General features: G+C 35.2%; 1 protein-coding gene and 2 pseudogenes across 1 annotated transcript; 2 read left to right on the top strand and 1 right to left on the bottom strand.

Annotated features, from left to right (window-relative positions):
• Window positions 1–5,378: 5,378 nt before the first annotated feature.
• LOC148583191 (MDIS1-interacting receptor like kinase 2 pseudogene) lies at window positions 5,379–6,362 on the top strand (annotated as a pseudogene).
• Window positions 6,363–8,244: 1,882 nt separating this feature from the next.
• LOC148583190 (uncharacterized) lies at window positions 8,245–10,227 on the bottom strand (annotated as a pseudogene).
• A 1,603-nt stretch (window positions 10,228–11,830) lies between these two features.
• On the top strand, window positions 11,831–15,082 carry LOC132165380 (uncharacterized). Its single transcript, XM_059575913.2, has 3 exons — window positions 11,831–12,663; window positions 13,204–13,453; window positions 14,275–15,082. Exons 1-3 carry the CDS (start codon window positions 11,861–11,863, stop codon window positions 14,467–14,469), a joined length of 1,248 nt encoding a protein of 415 aa, XP_059431896.2. The 5' UTR covers window positions 11,831–11,860; the 3' UTR covers window positions 14,470–15,082.
• Window positions 15,083–15,527: the final 445 nt, after the last annotated feature.

Here is a 15,527-nt window from a genome sequence, read left to right as displayed (position 1 = left end):
GACCATCAAGGGTGGTGATTCAATGGCCCAAAGTAATCTCCTAGTGGTTAGGTAAGTACTAGGGTATGGGTTCGAATCTCCGCAATAGAGAATCCCCATGCCTAATTAGTATTAACCACATTGGTTTCCTTTGATGCCCTGGTGGAGCGGGCGGTTAAGCTATGGCTCGACTGGTCTTGAGGGTGCGCTTGCGGTTTCCGCCATCTAAGTCTCTCATGAGTAGTCCTCCGCGGGTTGGTGCTACTATGGTCACGCGCCAAATAGAATAGCCACAAACAATCGATCAAAGTGCCACATCAACTCAATAAAATAAGAGTGCGATGGAAGTATAGTATTTAATATTTGGTATTGCTAAGCAATTTAGCAATCAAATCAGTTCACAACTTTTTAATAATAAAATATTTTGTATCATCTCACAAAAAATGTAGTTGGCATCTCCAGCAGATATGCTAGTTTTTGCTTAAAAGTAAAATGTTTGTTATAGATTATAGTGAAATATGAAAGTTCACTATAACACATTGAGTAAATATGATATAGAGGGCAATAGTTTACTTTTTGCTAAACATCCAATTGCTTTTTATTGTGTGTTTTCTACTACATAAAGAGTAAGAAGCTGATAAAAATATATTCAATTCTCATAAGAAATTATCTGAATCCCTATAATTTTAGAATCTATAATTTCAAAAGAAATGAGAAGAGTCTAATGGTGGGATAACATAAGCTCAAACTTGGAGTTGGAACCATAAGAAGCAAATCAAACAAATCATATAGAGAATCTAAATAAATAAGTAAAGATTAAATATTGAGAACCATTTCTATTAGGATGTGGTATAAAACCTCTTTTTTACAACATTAATAGAAATTTAACACATTAGATAAAAACACCAAATACAATGGAAATGAAAACACCGTATTTGTAATCCAAATCAATCTTATGAACTTTTCTACTCATTCTAACTGCCAAAAAAAAAAAAAAAAAATGATGCCTTGGTTGTTTCATCTAATAGGAAGTCCAATAAATTATGAGATGCTGATTCATTTATATTTGAATTATTTTAAAGCCTCATGATATGTGTTAGTTCACTTTGCACTAATTGAAACTCGTTGTATCTCAGTTTGCCATTGGCAAGTGATTTGACTTGTGAGTTTCTTTAAATTTTGAAGATGGAGTTTATAATTTTAAGCTTGCTAATAAATGAGAACCATTATTTTTGTAATGCTTTATTCTTTTGAATGACATAATGATGACAATGTTTGTGGGTATCATTCTTGTAAAATTCTCACGAGACTTCACTCGTCCTCTAGGGAATGCCTAGGGGTTTAAAAGGTTTGTTGTATACGCTAAATGTAATTGTACATCCCTCGAAATATGGATTTATCTTTTTGTTTTTTGTTTTTTGTTTTTTTTTTTCAGTTGATTTTATGTTTTGTATTGTTAAGGGACTAGCAATATGTAAGTTTGGGGGTATGATAAGCACTGAATGTTCAAGCCCCTTAACTCCCATATGTTAATTCCTTAGCATTGTTATTTGTTTGATTTTGTGTTGTTTTATTGTTTTTAGGTTTTAAATAAAAATGCAATTAATTCCATTGATTTTGTGCTTAAAAGCACACTTTGAGAAGACGTAGAAGATATGATTAAGCTTAACCAATCATAATAGAGGACTTATATGATGTAATTAAGTTTAATCAAATAAAGAAAATGATTTAAATCAGAATTTCTCTAATTGGAGTCAAAATTAGATTGACTTCAAGTTTGGATTCTACACATATCTCAGTATTTTGACCATAACTTTTTGCTCAAGTGTCAGATTGAGGTGATTCTAGTGGCAATAGAAAACTAACTCAAAATACTACAAATCATTGTGAAATAGGATTTTCCTAATTCAGACGTTTACTCTAAACTCGTCTCGCAATAAAAAAACGCAAATCTGGACGAATCTTATTCCGATTTATACTAGGATTGCTTCTTAATTTGACTAGGAAATTGAATTACAATTTTTATGGGTTTCCTAAGGCTTCTAGGCCTTTATGCTCTTTATAAATAGGCCTTAAACTTCAGGAAAAATGTGCGCTTAGTCTTAGATACAAAAATGCTTGACAACTTGAAGATGAGAGGATTATGATAGAAGGCCATCCTAGCACCCCGATGAACGGCTAATTTTGTAATAGAGTGTTGATGTAGCCATTTCTAAGTAACAACGATTTTATTGTATTTAATTTTTAGATTTTCAGTTTATGTATATTGATTATATAACTATAAAAATTGCTACCTTTTGATTATGTTCTAAATTATTAAATGCAATTGTTCTTAATTTCCCAAAAAAAAGATGAATAGTAAATATTGTATATTTAAGCCTCTTAATTTAAATTTGTTAATCTTTTAGCCGTATTATAGTCTAATGTTTTAAGTTAATTTTGTAATTTTAGTATTTTGTAGGTTGTTAAAGAAAAACAGTGGTTTTAAAGTAAAAAATGAAAAACAAAAATATTGATTTTGTCTTTTCCCATAAGTGAGATACTAGATTAGTAACATTTTAAAACCTAAGGGAAAAAAAAATAAAAAACCTTAAAACCAAGGTATCAAAAAAGTTACCAACCCTTTTTTTAAAAAAAGATGTTTTACTCAATGGGTTAATCAATATGCCAAATAAATTTCCACTGTTAAATTTTTTCAAATTTGTGTAACGCCCGTTAAACTTAATTAAAACGCACTGTTTTGCCATATCAGCATAATAATGTTTTATTAATTTAATTTAAAAATTGAATATAAAATAATTTTTTTTTTTTTTAAAAAAAAAAAAAAAAATTGAATGGGAGGCCGGAAAGCCACCCCTTCCTCTCTGTTTTTGGGTTTTTGAATTTTCGCATGGTTATGTGAGCATTTGTGGTGGTTTTGGGTTTGATTTTGACGGGTAATGACTTGAAGAAGAAAGCCATAAAGAGTTATCAGCTGCAGAGAGAGAATCTCCAACAGTAATGTTGGCATTAGTTTGAGCAAAGACAGAAATCGGTAACAGAAGAAGTAGCAAGGTAAAGAGAGTTTGAGTGAGCGCTAAAACCATTGCCAGAAGCAATTGGGTTCATACAATTACAAGTGGGTTAATTAAGATGGGATTGCCCAAAAAAGTCTGCATGATTCTAAATCAAGCAAAATGCATTGATTCTTTGGTTAAGCTGGGCAAAATTTTGGATGCTAATAAAATTCAGGACAGAAATCAGTCAGAAAACAAGCTATGTTAGAGAGCAGTTGACCCATAGCAGGGCAGCTCATCTGCTTGTTGTGTTGTTGCTGATAGATCTGCATACAAGAAAGAATATCAGTGAGATTAGGCATGAGTTCAATTTCACGTCTCCAAATTTATATCCAATAAAATAATGACTACAGAAATGAGAATCAAAACTTCAAACCGGCCGTATAGGAATAGGACCAACATGTGTTTCTACAAAAACAAATTCAATAGAAAACATTTCCCCTTTTCTTAAATTATATACCAATTAACAAAAAACCTACAGGAAGACGGAGTAAAAAAAATCTTAAAAATTTGCATCTAAATGAGGGAAAAGCAAAAGCCCGTTGATTCCAACCCAACTTACAGACCTCAACATCAAAACATAAACACTTTTATTAAGATAAGTGTCCATGTTTCAGCAAAAAAATTTCATTGGTTACACAAAAAACAAGGATTGCTATATAGTATATACCAGCTCATCAGAAAATAATCTAAAGTAACCCCAATAAAAGATCTTGTTATTAGCATCCAGAACCCTTTTCTGAATTATTACACTGCACATTTTTTTCTCAGCAATAGATCAAATAACACCTGAGTGACCACAATAACCAAAACTCAGCTTTTACTCATTCTAAAATAATACTCTAAAGTCTAAAAGGTTCACAAATGCCGCAATACAAGTTTGAACTTATTCATAGAGTTTGCAAAATGCATGACTCAGCTGTCACTCTTATCTGACATGCAGAGAAACATTTCCCCCCCATCTCTTCCCATATAGGCTAGCAATCCTATTATATTGCATTCTCCTTCGGACAAAGCACCACAAAGTTTAAAAAGATGCAAAAGGAAGCCATCCAACAATCGAAAATAAACAAGAAGCCAACTAACCAAAATCAATATGAAACTAACAAAAATCAGATTAAGCCCACTCAATCTAGCATGCTTCAACCAATGCACTTCTTGCAGAAGATATAATAACGGCCAGTATAAAATTAGATATTTTGAAACCTCATCAGTCATCATCTTGAACAGGGGTGGAGCCTTTTGAGATATTCTTCAACCAAAACCTGGAGACCTTCTGGCATAGATGATAGATCATACCCACCATAAAAATTGGTTAAAACAGAGTAACAATAATAACAAAGACACAACATATCTGAAAAAGGAAATCAATAAAATATATATAAACTCACAAAAACCACATAAATTATGAATATATGCATATACAGTCACATAAATTCACTCAATCAAAAAACAGCGACAAACAGTGATATACTAATTTGCATACTCTTATCTCTAATGATGTTTACAACAAAACTATGTAAAATTAGACGAACTAAGAGCTGAAAAATATGCAATTGAATATCAGTTTTCCACCCCAAAAAGCACCGTGAACCACCTCCTGCGATCACCGGAACCACCGTGAACAACCCACTCCAAAAAGCACTAAAACCTAAAAAGAGAACGAGAGGGAGAGGGAACTAAGATTTGAGAGAGGGATAAAGATTTAAGCTTTTAGGTATAAGTTTTAAACACCCCCAAAATTTTTGGTGGGAAATGTTGCAGGGAATGCGTCAAAAAATTTCGATGGAAAAGTTGCTGTTTATTAATAGCGGCGACTTTTTAATAATTATTTTTTAAAAAACAAATCTATAATTTCATATATGCACAAATATGAGAGGAAATCTTGCTAGAATGGAATGCAAAAATAATAACCCAAAAATAAGCTTTTTTATGAAGAATTAACACCCAAAAAATAATTAACAACTATAAAACATTCTTAATATGATTTTATATAACTATAGGTACAACTTCACTATTTTGCAGTATATAATTTGAAGAAAATGTAGGGGCTCTTAATAGGCTATTATTTAATTTTTTTTTTTCTTCAAGAACATTAGTGGCGACCTTCAGATGTCGTCGCTGTTGACATATCATTAGCATTGGAAAATGAGGATTTGGAAGCGTTTACAAAGTAGCATTACCAACAAGTCAGATTGTTGCAGTTAAAAGATTTAACATGTCAGACTCTAATGACATCCTTGTAGCCAGTCACAAGAGTTTTGCGAATGAGATACAGATGTTGACAGAAGTCAAACACCGCAAATCATTAAGCTTTATGGGTTCCATGCCACTCGCTGGTGCATGTGCTTGGTTTATGAATATGTGGAGAAAGGAAGTTTGGGAAGCGTATTGTATGGGGTGGGAGGGAAAGCAGAACTGGACTGGGAAAGAAGGGTGAAAATCGTGCAGGGTGAAAATCGTGCAAGGTGTGGCTCATGCAATTGCATACTTGCACCATGATTGCACTCCTCCAATTGTGCATCGAGACATAACTATGAACAGCATCTTGCTGGAGTCAGAGTTCGAACCACGGCTCTTAGATTTTGGCATTACAAGATTGTTGAGTTCAAATACAACTAATTGGACAACAATTGCTGGGTCTTATGGCTACATGGCTCCAGGTAAGCTAACAATCTAGTTTATGCATTTTTGTATTGATCATTTTAGGTATTTGTCTTAGGATAGACCACTTTCCTATAATAATTATGAGAAAAGGTAATTTTTTTTAAAAAAGGTAATTGTTTTGAGTAATGGAGTAGGATCGGGTCCTAAAATTCCGTGCTTGAATGCCTTAGAATCCGGACTAGAAATTTCAGGGGATCCTCATTTAGTGGGGTATGAGAAACTCTTCAAAGAAGAAATGATTTCTCGTATCAGGAAGGGTTTATCTTATCCTTATACGAATGTCGATTTTGTTTTATGGATGCACAGAACTTGCATTCATGATGCGAGTAACGGATAAATGTGACGTTTATAACTTCGGAGTGGTGGCATTAGAAGCTATCATGGGCAGGCACCCAAGGGAGCTCTTATCTTCCCAGTCATCGTCCAAATCAACAAAAGCAACACCAATTTCAGGCAGTGCAGAATTTCTTCTAAAGGATGTGCTAGACCAAAGACTCTCACAACTAACCGGCCAAATTGCGCATGATGTGGCATTTGTGGTTACAATGGCCTTACATTGCGTAAGTGACACGCCAGAGTCCCAACCCACCATGTGTTTTGTGGCACAAAAACTGTCAACTCAAACCCAAGCTTGCAATTCCTACCCAATGGACACGATGACCATTAGCAAGCTCACTAGCTTTTAGAAACAGAACAAATTGGCAGTCTGGAAGCATCCGGTAAATACAAATGTTGGACCTTGAGGCTCTATGTATGCTAGTATTATCTTTTGTATTTTGGAATAATCTCTAGGGTTGATGTTCGGTTCAGCACCAGTGACAACAATCTTAAACCCTAACAGTGGTACTCTTTTGCCATATAACTTTTCCTTATGACTTGTATGTTTCTTCCATAGCGTTTCATGTACAGAATATAATGTTTACTATAAATAATTTCACCATCCATAATCAGCCAAATTTTGTGATTGTTTGAGTTTCAGCCAGCAAGCACTCAAACAATAATTTCACCTCTCTGGTTCGATTCCTCACACATTAAATCACATGATGAGATGTTCAATCTTATAGATATTCATTACAAGAGTCCTAAACTATGACAAACTACAGAGGACAGCGAGATGTATCTCTATGAACAGCAGCGGGAGGAAAAAAAAAATGTGGGTGTCATTGAATATACTCACAGGCGTTGTGTTCCTTCCTATCTTGAGTACAATTGCAGCATCTACATAACAGAATAAATACAAATTCCTCGAAGAAATGGAAGTATTGTTTCACAGGGATCAAACATATGGAAACACATTGCAATAAGGGAAAGAGATACACAAATACAAAACCTCATTGTCGAAAAATCTCCTTTGAATTGAGTCTCCACTTCGCTCAAGTACAATCTTAACAAGGGAGACCTGCGACGCTAGTTATTACCATCTTCAAATGCAAAGCAAGTGAACTGAAAACACTAGAAGGTTTCAAAAAAGTTTGCAGGGCTGTTTTAGAAGAGGTATCTGGATCCTATGGAGAACTAGAGTCTCCTCAAATATGAAAATATCACCACAATCAAAATACACTCTAAATATTAGGCCCTTTGAAAAAGTTGTTCTAATTGGAAATCTGTCTCTAATTCCAACTCAATTCTTAAAAAAATAAAATGAACTGGTACACATTTCATCTTGCATGCAAACATTACATAGAAGAATCATTGGACTACCAGAGTGGAATTGCAGCGGCTGCAAGGACAGGGGACATTTTCCATAATTCATGCAGTTGACCACCCAGCAGTGCAGTCAGATAGTCAAGAATGTCACTTTCCTAGCTTAAACCACGGAAGTAACCATAAATAGTGATGTAAACAGTGGCCTCCAATGCACAGCTCAAACAATAAGAGCACGTATAAGCAAAGAAAAATGATGAGTTAGAAGCTGGATGATTACAACATTTACTTGCAAGAAGAAAACAACAATATACAAATCTTAGATTTTATCAACTTTTATTTCTAGAATATGGTAAAGAAAGCCAACATTCTGCGATATGAATGAGAACAGCATGATCCACAATATGTTCTTGAGTGGCAACTGCTACAGTAGCTATGTCTGAACATATAGTTGTTAAAAACTCAGCCCAGAAAATTACTATGTATTGAGTATTGCCCTGCTAAACAAAGATCTGATACATGAGAAAACATTTGTTACAAACATATTAACTCCCAACATATTTAAACCAAACATTAAAATCCTTGTCTACATACTAATTACAAGCTCCAAGTAATTCCCATTTCTATAGACCTAGCAAATGGAGGCATTTTCTTAAACACCTATTTAAATGCTTCTAAACTGAAGCACTAACTAAACTAGCGAGAGATAAGGTTGTCGTTTTAAGAATTTGGTTGAGGAGGAACAGAAAATTGACTTTTTGTATCACAACTTGAAATTTGCAATAATCAAATTGATTTTATAGGTCTACGGACCCGAGCACCACATAGAATTTATTATGAAAGTTTAGTGTACTTCATAGCAACATAAAAAACAAAAAGAAAAAGGCTTAGCAATGGACTAAAGGGCATTTTCAGCGCTGAAAGCATTTTCTTTCTTTAGTTGTTCATTGAGTAAATTATTATCAGACTGACTGCCATGTCTGATGGCATTTGAGAGAATATTTAAGCCTGTCTCAACAGTTGATATGCAAGACACTGCACACCGCCTCTTCAAGATCTCTAGAACAGCATACTTTGTAAAATCATCACCAATGCATTTTTCAATCTTGTTAATTGAAGCAATGCTTGGGAATGGGGATTGAATAACTAAATCCTTCCTGAAACCCCTGTCATCTGGAATCGAGATAAGTGATGTATTCTGCAGAGTCAACTTGTTCAGATATGCATTTAGAAAGCAATCATGCTCTGTTTCTGATAGTTCATCAAGCTTCATTTCAATGACTGCAGCCAGAAAAGCTCTAAGATGTGAATCCCTCAAAGGTAAAGTTTGGATAAAATGTGCTAATACAAATCCTCGTGCCTTGGTAAGAGTAGCAGAAGACCCTGTTTTTATACAACAAAGCAATCACATTGTCACAAGTAATCTGATTAGTTCTAAAATCAAGGTACATAAAGGTAAAGTTTATATACCCATTCAAATTACCATACAATTGATAATGTCTCCTCCAAACTTTCAATTGTGACAATGTTCCTTCAAAACTACTAAAACATTGTCAATGTCCCCTCCCCTCCCCCCAAGACTAGCAATAAGACAAAAATGCCCTTATAGATTTCTCAATAAGACAAAAATATTCCTATAAATTCAAAAAAAAAAAAAATTTAATTTTTTAAAAAAACGAAAAATTTTAATGTAAAAGTAATATTTTTTAAACGAAAATTTTTAATTTTTAATTTTTTTAAAACGGAAATTTTTATTTTTTTAAAAAAAAAAAACTATTTTTTTAATTTAGTTTTTAAAAACAAAAAATTTCATTTTATTAAAGGAAAATTTTATTTTTTTAAACGTAAATTTTTATTTAAATAAAATTATAAAACAAAAATAAAATAAAAAAACGAAAATTTTCAATTTTTATAAAAAAAAAAAAAAAAAAAATCGATTTTTTTTCCTTATAAAATTGATTTTTTTTAAAAAAAAAAGCTTTTTCTAGAAGTTTTAGTATTTTTGTTTTTATTTTACTAAAGATAATTTCGTCATTCGGGGGAACATTGACAATTTTTTTGTAGTTTGGGAAAAATATTGTCACAATTGAAAGTTTGGGAAGGACATTGTTAATTAAGTGGTAGTTTAAGAGGGTTACGTGGACTTTCCCGAACAAAATACTATCCACAACCTGAGGGAAAGGAGCATTGGAAGTCATTTCAGATAGAGCTGCATCAAGTTCCTCCACTGACTCCTGGTAAAAATCTGAGCTTCTCAAGCGGCTAAACAACTGGACATTTTTTTATTTATTAGTATTAATATTGTTAAGAAGGTTACCCATTATTACCAGGAAAAAAAAAAAAAACAAAACTTCAATTATGCTACCCCAGCTAAAAGCAAAGGCATTGATGCATATTCTTATGTAAAAATCAAAACGAAATATCAAGTTCAATTGGAAAAGAGATAACATATGTGAACACATTATGCTATTAGTGGCAGCAGAAAAATCAGACACACACACGTACACCCCATGATCGATACAATAAACACTATGTACCCTACTTAAAAATCAGCAATCTATAGCAAGTATCCAATCACCGAGAAACCAAAAAAGGGTTTATAAAATGAGGAGAGCATCAATATCTAAGAGATTCCTAGTGATATTCCATAGAACCAACAATCCAACAACATAAACACACCCACAGGCAATCACTCACGCATATATATACTGACATTTTCAAAGAAGAGGCCCCACTGAAAGGCTTTCTTGATGTTTTGGGGATCCCAGTGGGCAAGACGACCAGAGGATTGATACCCAGATGCCAGAATCAGTATATCTACGAACCCTTTTGTCAGTTTCACCATTTCCTCCAAGGTAATGTCCGGGTGGTTCTAGCCCATCTTCCCCAGTCATAATACTTGGTTTTAGATTCTCTGATACGCGCAAAAATTACCTCAAACTAGTGGAACAGTGAAGAAAGGCCCAGTCTGAGTCTGGATGATCGGTTGGATTTGGAAAGTAAAGCAGTTGTTGAGAAAAAACGCACAGAGAAAATAGAAGGTGCTTGCTGTAGGCTTCCTGGTTTTCCCGCCCTCAACAATGGTTTTCCCGTGTTCAACGGAGAAAATAAAATTTAAAAGTTAATTAAAACTGTTACATCAACATTACGAGATGATTATTAGATAAAAATGTAACATATAACTCTGTAACATTACTATTTTTTAACTAAAGTTGATTTATCCTCTCTTTTCTTCTAGACAACATTAAGAAGAACTTCAAGAGTAGGGAAGGTCTAGATGTAGATCTTCTCTCTTCCTTTTGCACAGTAGTAGTACTTGATGTCTTCTCTATAGGCCCTACTGGTCTCCGTTTTCTGGTGAGTTGCTTTAGAATTAGTTTGTAGATCTAGATCTAGTGTCTTCAACTTTAAATCTGATCGTCTTCTTCGACCAAAGCGTATCTTCTTAAGGATGTCTACGATGTCGTGCTCTTCCACTACTGCTTGTGGGGTTTTTGTTTTTTATTTTGTTTGTCCTGTCCTTTGGGTTGATGATTGATTTGTTGTCCTGGCCTTCGGTTGAGGATGGAGTAGATCGGTGTGGGGGCTTAATTCTCATGGTCAAATTTTTAGTTTCTAGTTGTTTTTTATTTTTGTTTTTGTTCAACTTTAGATCTGATCGTCTTTTTCGGCGAAGGCATGTCTTCCGAAATGCCATGCTCTTCCGCTGTTGCTTGTGGGATTTTTTTTCTCTTTATTTTGTTTGTCCTGGTCTTTGGGTTGATGATGGATTTATTGTTCTAGCCTTCGGGTTGATGATATAATAGATCGGTGTAGGGACTTAACTCTCATAGCCGAATTTTTAGTTTTTAGTTGTTTTTTATTTTTGTTTTGTTCAACCTTAGATCCGATCGTTTTTTTCGGCCAAGGCGTGTCTTCCGAAATGCCGTGCTCTTTCGCTTATGCTTGTGGGGTTGTTGTTTTTTATTTTGTTTGTCTTGGCCTGCGAGTTGAGGATAGAGTAGATCGGTGTGGAGTCTTAACTTTTATGACTGAATTTTTAGTTTCTAATTATTTTTTATTTTTGTTTTTGTATTTGGGCTATTCATATTATAGATCTAGTCTTTACAAAGTAAATATGTTCCTTAATTGTAAAACTACTTAAAAGAAGGTGAGAATAAAAGTGAAGGAGTGTTAGTCTGTAGGACACTCCTCCTAGCCTCCATTAACCATCTTAATTCTTTTTTTTTTTTTTTTTTTTTTATTATTAATTTTTAAAATGATAAATTAACTCTTACATTTACAAAAGTTAAGCATATATTTTGCGACAAAAAAAATTTCTACGAAAAAAAAAGAAATGTAAATTTATAAAAAAATACTTTATATTTCTCCATAATACAATTAATTATAACTAAATTCTTATGTAGATCAATTATTTTATTTTTAAAAATAACACAAATAGCTGAACTAAATCTTTTACATTTTTTTTTTTGGTTCATCTCCACTCTCAAGGCGAACCGAAGGAACCCACTAAAATGCCCAACACTTCCCTCCTCATCCCCCACCTCCTTCCCATCCCACCGCCACCCAAGAAATCCACCAACCTCTCCAATCCCAAACTTGCCACCTCATGCCACGTCAGCGCCACCAGAATGTCCCTGAACCAAAAACCCCCACCCCCACCCTCTAACCCTTCCCTCCTCACCTCCATAACCAACCTCCTCTGGGGCCCATCCCTCCCGCCGGGACTCCTAATCTCCACCGTCCGCACCGCCTGGCACTCCGCGTGGCAGCTCATGATGTCCCAGCACGCCCCCTCCGATCCCTCCGGCAGTTACTCTAGACCCGCCTCCAGATTCCGTGCAAGCAGCTTTACCCGCCAAAGCCCAACCGCCCTTCACCTCTACGTAGGCCTCCCGTGCCCATGGGCTCACCGGACCCTCATAGTCCGGGCCCTCAAGGGCCTCGAAGAGGCCGTGACCGTCTCAATAGCCTCCCCGGGCCTTGACGGCTCGTGGGAATTCAAGGATGTCCCATATGCGGATGGGGATATCCTCGTCCCCACTCGGGACTATGCCAATGGGTGCCGGAATCTGAGAGAGGTTTATAAGCTCAGGAGTGGAGGGTATGATGGGCGGTCCACTGTGCCAATGCTGTGGGATGCACAAAGGAAAGAGGTGGTCTGCAATGAGAGTTACGATATAATTGAATTGTTCAATTCGGGACTAAACGGGATAGCGGGCAATCCAGGTGTAAATCTATCCCCGGAGCCATTGAAGGGAAAGATTGAGGAATGGAATCGCATAATTTACCCCACTGTCAATAATGGGGTTTATAGGTAAGAAACGTTGCCAGAGCTATTCCAGCTTTTACTACAGTCTCATTTCAAACTGATATGATACTGCAGCTTTTGTTATAAAGTCTCCATACAAACTGATGTAGCAGTCCATGTGATATGTACGGGTCAAATTTTGTTGCTTGAGTTTTTTACAATTAAGATGATGTCAAATTTTGTTGCTTAATTTTTTACTATTAAGATATTGTGGCGTGAGCTTGTAAGGGGTTGTCGTTTAAGATTGTAAGGGATTGTGGTAAAAGCAAGTACCAAGCATTTTTCATTGATTTATGAATAATACTACTTTTCACACTCATTTATCATACTCAGTTTATTCCGACGGATATAACATGTTTTAAGCAGTTTTTCCATGAGCTACTTAAGAAAAAAAAGAAGTCATTTAAAATGAATGAAATTAGTGTGAAGAGTAGCATTATTCTTGATTTATTTAGGTCCTATTGGAATTTTCTTTAGATGGAAGAGAATGGTCACGTACTTGGATTAGTGTGATGTGTAAATGTGTTATGATATTGCATTTGGCAGATGTGGGTTTGCTCAAAGCCAAGGGGCATACAATACGGCGGTGAATGAGTTGTTCAGTACATTGGAGATGTTAGATGATCACTTGGGTAGTTTCCGCTACTTGTGTGGAGATGCATTGACCCTTGCAGATATATGCCTGTTTACTACTTTGATTCGGTTCGATATTGTGTACAATGTCCTCTTCAAGTGCACCAAGAAGAAGCTACTTGAGTATCCCAATCTTCATGCTTATATGCGTGACATTTACCAGGTACCCACTTTTGCCAAGTGTCTCTTTCGTTGTTTGTTGAAATTGCTAACGAGAACTATTGTATTGTCTTCTACTTCAATGACTTAGAATTCATGGGATAATTGGGTATAGTTTTGGGGGAACAAAGTAAAATGTTTCTCTAAAACTTGAATTTATATTTTTATTGCTTTGGAAGTGAGAATCGACAAACTTTTCCTTCAAACTGGGTTGGATATGACCTTAGAACGTGTGATTTTTCCCATTTATTTTTAAAATGCACATGAGAATCACATGCTCTATTAAAAATGCATGGGAGAATTACATGCTCTAAGAATTGATGTTAGTTTAATAGACTAGGTTGAAAGAGTTTCCTTTAACCTAATTTGGAGAAAAAAATTGTCCAGATGGAATAGCAACTCTATTAAAAACTTTGAGGTAGAGAGGCCATGGGGAGAATATATAATAGATTGTAGTGTCTGTAGGTGGTTAAACAAATAAATTCTTGGGTTGTTCTTTGTCATAAGTGGCATACTGCTTTTGAAGAAAGGTAGTAAAAAAACATACCCTCTGGAATGAATTTGCCATTGGTGGCAAATTGTTATCCATTAGAAAGGGGAAATACTATTTAAATTGAAGGCAGAAAGATTATGCCTTTACTTTTGCAACAATGGACTAACAGGGAAATACTAGTTGCAAACACCTCTCAGATGAGACTGTAATTGTACTATATAGTCTACTGATACAGGATTTTGCTGCCCAAAATTTTGTTCAAGTATGTTACTCCTCTAGCTTAAAGATTTAATTTTTCTGTATCCTAAGTGTTGCATGTCTATTATGAACAGATTCCTAAGGTTGCAGAAACTTGCAATTTTACGGCCATTATGGATGGTTACTACAAAACGCTTTTTCCACTGAATCCAGGCAGCATTCAACCTGTCATGCCTTCAGGTTGCGAGCACGAAGCCCTCTCCAGGCCTCATGACAGAGAATCAATTTCATTTGCAGGGAGTAAATCTATGCAGGTTCAAGTTTCATAGAAGCTGGTTCTAACACAGTTCAGTATGATGTTGTTGGTTTTTAGTTATATGAATTTCCTTGGTTTTTAGTCATACAACCACATCTGCTAACTTGGAGGTGGGGGTTAAAGATCCTGTCCCCCTTGCATATAGCTTTAACTAAACTAGCACAATCAAAAAAAAAAAATTCTGCCTTTCCGTTCTATGCACCATGCACTACACAGATTACTGAACAAATCCAAAAAAAAAACATTTATACCCCTTCTAAAGTTGCAGCCAGAAAGAACTATAAAGCCCTATGGTTTCAGCAGTTCGATATCCTCTGAGTTAGTACCCTGATACTCGACCACTAGACTGTATAGTTGGAAGGAGCAAATCCAGTTCAGTGAAATCTTTCGTAAATATTTCTTCATTTAGGTAGACGATCCTGTTGTAGTTCATCTCACAATTGATGCAGATCTAGATCCTGTGCAGTAGCAGCAAAAGTAACGAGGACAAACAAGAATTGTAGCAAATATATTGGCCATATTTGATAAGACAGAGCAAATTAATGTAACTCTTGATTGTATGCTAATATGGCATATTAGAAGTTGTATCTCCTCCATCTATCTAAATTGTGTTTATGTTGTTTTGATTGGTGGTCACTTGTTAATTGATTGTCACTGGAGGAAATGCAAATTAATTGAAGTGTCCCCACTAGCAGCCATGTCGGCTTGTGCATGCTTTCCAGGAACCATCCTGGGAAGCTGGCAAGTTATGTAGAAGCCAAAAATTCCACTAGTCAAAGTCAACTTTCCAACATTTCCACGTACTCAAAGGTCAGGTTTTGAGCAGCCGGAGAAAAGGTGAAAAAGAAAAGGACGACAGCATGATAAAGAAAGTCAGTGCCAAGGAAAAAAGAAAGAAGGTTCATAAACAATTAATTTAATATGATTGAGTACTGGAGGGAAAATGGTTGGGTAGAAGAAAAAAAGTCTTCGGTTATATTGAAGAGATTAACATATTGGAAGTATTTTAATGAGATTATAATATTAACATATTGAAACATCTCTCTTGGTCTAAATTTTATTTCATTGTAT

Source organism: Corylus avellana, chromosome 11 (genome assembly GCF_965113065.1).
Source record: "Corylus avellana chromosome 11, dhCorAvel1.hap1.2, whole genome shotgun sequence".
Lineage (NCBI taxonomy): Eukaryota > Viridiplantae > Streptophyta > Magnoliopsida > Fagales > Betulaceae > Corylus > Corylus avellana.
Note: the sequence above shows the minus strand (reverse complement) of the source record. Positions and strands in the feature narration are given on the sequence as shown.

Bases quoted from the DNA above. Each gene is read 5' to 3' on its own strand.
- LOC132165380 (XM_059575913.2), top strand. From the start codon at position 11,861: ATGCCCAACACTTCCCTCCTCATCCCCCACCTCCTTCCCATCCCACCG. The intron at 12,664-13,203 runs GTAAGAAACGTT...TGCATTTGGCAG, and splicing joins GTCAATAATGGGGTTTATAG to ATGTGGGTTTGCTCAAAGCC. The intron at 13,454-14,274 runs GTACCCACTTTT...TATTATGAACAG, and splicing joins ATATGCGTGACATTTACCAG to ATTCCTAAGGTTGCAGAAAC.